This window comes from Dromiciops gliroides, chromosome 2, assembly GCF_019393635.1.
Source record: "Dromiciops gliroides isolate mDroGli1 chromosome 2, mDroGli1.pri, whole genome shotgun sequence".
Lineage (NCBI taxonomy): Eukaryota > Metazoa > Chordata > Mammalia > Microbiotheria > Microbiotheriidae > Dromiciops > Dromiciops gliroides.
In genome coordinates, this window is record NC_057862.1 from 467,333,012 (window position 1) to 467,339,011 (window position 6,000).

General features: G+C 44.7%; 1 protein-coding gene across 2 annotated transcripts in view; it reads right to left on the reverse strand.

Moving 5' to 3' along the window:
* The window catches only part of LOC122744540 (L-gulonolactone oxidase), a 52,434-nt gene extending 49,309 nt beyond the window's left edge, over nucleotides 1-3,125 (reverse strand). For both annotated transcript variants that reach the window (XM_043990076.1, XM_043990075.1), the window contains exons 1-2: nucleotides 2,993-3,125; nucleotides 1,049-1,150 (exon numbers count right to left, since the gene is read on the reverse strand). In XM_043990076.1, the coding sequence (XP_043846011.1) occupies nucleotides 1,049-1,150; nucleotides 2,993-2,998 (108 nt within the window). In that variant the 5' untranslated portion in view covers nucleotides 2,999-3,125. The remainder of the gene's footprint in view (nucleotides 1-1,048; nucleotides 1,151-2,992) is intronic.
* Between the last annotated feature and the right edge of the window lie 2,875 nt (nucleotides 3,126-6,000).

Genomic DNA, 6,000 nt, shown 5'->3' on the forward strand with positions numbered 1-6,000 from the left:
GCCCACTAAAAAGATAGAAAAGTAATAAAAATGGTAGCAGAGTTTTATACATGTTAAATGGTTAAGAAATGCATAAATATGACAATAAACTGTGGCAGGAAATTCTGGGACTGGGGTGGGGATGGGGAGTGGAGTGCATGGGTGGGGACCAGCACTGTGCCCATACCTCTACCTATACCAGAAGATAGCTATCCAATAAATATGGCACTTAGACATGTTTAGGATGTTGAATGAATTTTTTTTAATATATAGAAAAGTTCACATCTGCATAAAAATAGCACAACCTTGTAGAATAACACATGAAGGGAACTGAGGTATTTGGTAGATGCTTGAGATGTATGACTTTAGAATACAAAGGTTCAATTCAGCTGGGCAGTTTTCTGAATTCTTTCTGTTTCTCAAGGAAGAAATTGAGCAAAAGCAAACTCAAAATTCATGTCATGCTCAAATTGTTCTCTAATATGTCCATTGAATTAGAACAGATCCATGTTTTTTGAAAACAAGCTTATAGCAGAACTGGCCACACTTAGACACACAGGGTCACCTATAGACTTGAGTTATGGAATTCCCTCATGAGAAATTCTCCACCTTTGCTTACTAAGGCTGCAAGAAACACAGATAGCCATCATGGCTCAGAGAGTGAATTCATCTACTTCTTTCCCACTAATGGCTTGACATGAAATTTTGTGCTTTTCTGGGTCCAGGAAGGGCCATCTCCAGGTCTCTGTTATAGGAAGAATTATGTGGAGTGAAGTTGCTATGGATCCTACTATTATAGAACTAGGTCTTTAAAAAAGGACATCAGAGGTATTTTATTCCAACCCCTTATTTTACAAAGAGATAATTAAGTCTTAGGCAGAATAAGGGATCTGTCTAAGGTCATATTGGTAGGAAGTGTCAGAAGGCAGGGTTGAAACCCAGGGCCAGAATTCCTTCCATTGGGCCATGCTGCTTCTTTGTGGATAAGGACAGAGCTGCAGCGGGGAGGGGAGAGGAGTCCCTGCGGAAGGCTAGGGCTAGGCCTCTCATTGCTGACAGTGCTACTCACCTGTCTGACCTCTTCCACACATGTAGGCTGAAAGTACATCTCCGGATAGCAGCCATAGGTCTTTGCCCAGTTTTGGAACTTGAATCCTTTGTGGCCGTGGACCTGAGTTGTGAATAAAAGAAGATGAACGACTCCCTGGATGGTGGGGTCTAGAACTCTCCAAGAAACCATCTTCCCATTCCAGAACTGATCTCAACCAAACATTTAACCTGTTTTCCCCTGCTCCACCTCCCAGCCCTCTATACTTTTCAACCCTGCCCTGGCAGAAAGACAAGGATATAGGAAGGTCTTTTCCATTTTATACTTAATAGGATTATAAATTAAGATCTGGAGGGGATTTTGAATGTTATTTAGTCCAACATCCTCATTCAATGGCTGGAGAAACTAAGGACCAGTTGCCTAAAGTCACAGATGTAGTAACAGGAAGGATTTGAATCCAGATCCTGAGTCCAAATCTAGCTCTCTCTCCACTGTATCATGAAATATGGATCCAGAGGAGATAACATTTTACCCAAGTCAACAGCCAACTGGAAGAGAACAAAGACTTCCAATGCCCTTGTCCAGGGACTCTCTTTTGGAAGCTAGATATAAAGCCCTTTCTGGGCCAGGTTAGGACTTTCTGAAAGATGGCTCCCTAAACTCAGGTCTTTCTAAAGATAGTCAGTCAGATTAAGGAGGATTTAGAACTGGTCAGAGGAGCATGTGTGGATTTCCCATTATCAGGAAGGGGGAAAAGTATCTTCTGACAGAGCTCATGAATGGAAAGGAGAGAACAGAACAAATTAAAATTGCAGTTGACAACAAGTTGGTGGGCAAAGAAAAGCATATATTTGGGAAGATCATAGGTAGTTAGTATCAGAGGCATAATTGGAACCTGAGTCCTCTGATTCCAGAGCAGCTGGGTGGTACAGTGGCTAGAGTGCCCCACCTGGAGTCAGGAAGACTCATCTTCCTGAGTTCAAATCCAGCCTCAGACACTAGCTATGTGACCTTGGTCAAGGCACTTAACTCTGTTTGCCTCAGTTTGCTAATCTGTAAAACGAGCTGGAGAAAGAAATGGCAAATCCCTCCAGTATCTTTGCCAAGAAAACCCTCAATAGAATCATGAAGAGTTGGACATGACTTTAAAAAGACTGAAAACAAACACAAAACCCCCCTGATTCCAGAGTTAATGCTCATCTCACTGTATTGTGCTGTTGCCTTATCATATAAGATCAAACCCTGTATCAAATGTGATAGGATACATCAAGTGCTTTGCAAATCTTAAAGCACAGTTTAGCTATGATTATTAAGAGACATAGAGCTGAGGATAGAGAGCTAGCCTCACAGTGAGAAAGACCTGGGTTCGAGTCTCAAGAATACAAGTTGAGTGGCCCTGGGTAAGTCACTAACCCCTGAGTGCCCTAGGCCAGAGGTGTCAAATGCACAGGCTTGGGAAATACTTGACAAAGCAAAAAACAAACAAAAAAAAAACACAAAACCAAAAACAATAGAAAATAGATTGTGTTAATATGTGGCTATCTAAGTCAATATTCAGCCAGAGGGATCCTCGGGTAAAGTTTAATTTAGTTGACACTGATGCTCTGGGCAACTCTAAGTGGCTGAGAACGTGCTGGTCTGTATTGGTAGAGGAAGTTTCTTGATCAGGCAGTTCCCCAAACCAATGATATGGAAGATCCATTATTATTCTTGTCGGAGTCTAGTCCCATATCAGAAATCACAATGTCCTGTGAAGGCATCACATCTTGCGTTCTAAAAGCAGTGCCTAAACATTCTAGTACATGCACAAGCAGCAAAGTCTGACGGTCTTTAAATGGACCCCCTTCGTGCCCCGCTGGTGCCCAGAACCCTTGACTCCACTTATCCGAATGTCTGGAGGGTCTCAGACCTGAGCCAGACTTCTGGAACTGACCCATACCAATTCCATCATGGGAAATCTCCTACCGTCATATCCAGTTGCTCCTGGTCTATTTCTATCTCCCTCTGGAAATGAGAAGGTCCTGGGCAGAGATGGTGAAAGAAAGGTGATTTTTCAGAAGAAGAGAAACAAGGAGCCCTCTCCGGGTTTTAAGAGCCCTGCCTATGCTGCTGAGTCAGCCCTCAGGGGTTTGGGGCTAGGTAATATGTAACTGACCCCTTTTCCCCTCTAGGGAGATGAGATTATGGGCTGCAGTCCTAACTATATCTCCAAGGCCCTGGGGTTTGGTGGGGGGAGGTTGAGAAGATTGCTGCAGAGATCTCAAGGTCATAGAGTTTAGTTTGTAGGACCTTACAGATCACTTAACCCATCACCCAAAGCCTTCTTTGGAAGAACATGCTGTGAGGGATGGGGAAGTGGGGAGGGTTGGTGAAGTCAGGAGGGAGGACAGTTCTGCTAAGTGTATATGGGTAACTCCTGGGTAAGCCCGGTGGCTGAGTTTGGGGGCAGAATGCTCCTGGACCTCCTGGACTTGTGACCAAGACCCTTAGAGAGAGAATAAATACAAAGTATGATGTGTTTGGCTTTTGATATGTGAGTAAAGTGATCAGGTAGGTTGGTGTGGGAGCAGTTGTATGTATGTAAGAGAGGAGGGGGAAAGAGAAGAATGGGGAAGGGGAAGGAGGGGAGAAGAAAGAGAGAAAGAAGAGAGAAAAAAAGAGGGGAGAGAAAAGGAAGGGGAAAGAGAAGGCGTCTCTCTCAGTTTATTTCCAATTTATCCTGTACATATCCTGTTTATAAGTGTTTGTCTGCTCTTGTCTTGTAAGTTCCTTGAAAGAAGGGACCGGTTTTATGCTGTTGTTCTGTTTTATTTTGTTTTGTGGTCTTTGTACCCCTGGGGCTTAACACAGTCCCTGACACATTGCAAGCACTTAATAAATTCTTCTTAATTTAACCTGACATCACTTGATCTGACTTGAGTAGATGCCTAGTCAATAGTATAAGCAGGGTTGAGTTTAGATGAGGTATAATATTTGGCTAACACAAAAGGGGCCTCTCCCTTAATATAGCTTCCTGTCCCTGAGTCCACCACCAACAACAATGACAACAGAAAGGGATGGGGGAGTGGGAGATATTACACATCATTGTTAGAAAGTACTTTTCCACCTCTTTCTCCCTAACCCTCAACCCCAAGTATGAAAAAATCAAAACAAACCCCCCAACAATTGAGGGATTGTAGTTGTTCAGTTGTGTCCAACTCTTTGCGACACCATGGACCACACTGTCTAGGGGCTTTTCTTGGCAAAGATACTAGAGGGTAGCTAGGTGGCACAGTATATAAAACACCGGCCCTGGATTCAAGAGGACCTGAGTTCAAATGTGGCCTCAGACACTTGACACTTGCTGTGTGACTGTGGGCAAGTCACTTAACACTCATTGCCCCACAAAAACAAAACAAAAACAAGACCAAGCCCACTTTTCCCTCCAAAATTCTTTTAAAAAAAATGTTCAGAGCAAGGCCTCTGTCATGTGGGCTGCATCCTGAATGGACGATTTAGGGAGAGACGCGAACAAAAATTTTAAGGGGCATCTAGGTGGCTCAGTGGATAAATCACTGGCCCTGGATTCAGGAGGACCTGAGTTCAAATCTGGCCTCAGACACTTGACACTTACTAGCTGTGTGACCCTGGGCAAGTCACTTAATCCTCATTGCCCCATTCCCCCCAAATATAGAGCGAGTAGTTTGCTATTTCCTTCTCCAGGGGATTAAGGCAAGCAAAGCAGAGATTAAGTGACTTGCCCAGGGTCACACAGCTAGTAAGTGGCAGAGAGCAAATTTGAACTCAGGTCTTCTTCCTTTCCTCAGTGTTCTACCCACTGAGCTAACTAGTTGCCTACCCAGGAGAGAAAGTAGAGACATATGTGCTTAGCCTCCTAAAGGAAAGCAGGCCTGAGGTAGGATGGAGTGGAGAGCAGAGCTTTGGGAGAGGAGTGGACAAAAGGAGCAGCAGAGAAGTGAGGGGGGTGGGGTGGGGTGGGGTAGGGCTATTGAAACGGGCCACTGCCCAATTGATCTGGAGGCCAGTCTTCCTGCTGAATAACTGGCACAGGTATTGATCCTCCAGGGACAAAATTATCTTTCTCCCCTTCTTCCAACGTGGCAAGAAGTAAATAGACTTTACCTTTGGTGCCTTTCACCTCCTGCTCCTTTGACCTGGCCTCTCTTCCCCCACAAAATGAACCTAAATAGAAGCAGGTGGCGCTCTCCCATGGTAAGGAAGTGGTGGCAGAATTCCAGGCAAAGGAGGGGAAGGTGAGGGGAATCATGAGTCCCACATCAGAAGCGCCTTGAGAAGGTGGTGGAGGTCTAGTGCTGTGTACCCCAGAGCTGGGAGGACAGTAGATGGTGTCCAACCTTGCCTTTCTTTGCTCTGGTCTGTTGTAGTCATGTCTGCCCCTGGAGACCACAGGGAAGGATGAGGGACCTTATCAGGCCCTGACTGCACTCTCTGCTTCCTAACCCTCAGGGAGTGAGGCAAAGGCACCAGAGGCACCTCTTGTAAATTATGGCCTTTGGAAAAAGAGTCTTGGGGATGGTGGCTATGGAGCAGTGGGGACTTGTGACCTGGGGAAAGTAGGTGAAGAAGCTGCTCAGTTTCCATCCATTTATCTCCTTAGCATCCCTGTGCCTTGCTCTTGAAAGGCAAACCTGCCTGGTGAAGGCAGGAAAGTCTTTCTCTCTTCCTTGCATTAGAATGTAAGCTCCTACCTTCCACTGAAAGGAAGCCTTCCTTAACCTCTCTTAATTCCAATGTCTTCCCTCTGTTAATTATTTCCTATTTATCCTCCATATAGCTTGCTTTGTATATTTTTGTTTGCATGTTGTTACCCACTTCCCCATTAGATTGTAAAATCCTTCAGGGCAGGGACTATCTTTTGGCTCTTTTTGTAATCTCAGTTCTTAGCACAGTGCCTAGCATGCAGTAGATTAGTAGGCTCTTAATAAATATTTTTTGACAGGGGCAGCTAGGTG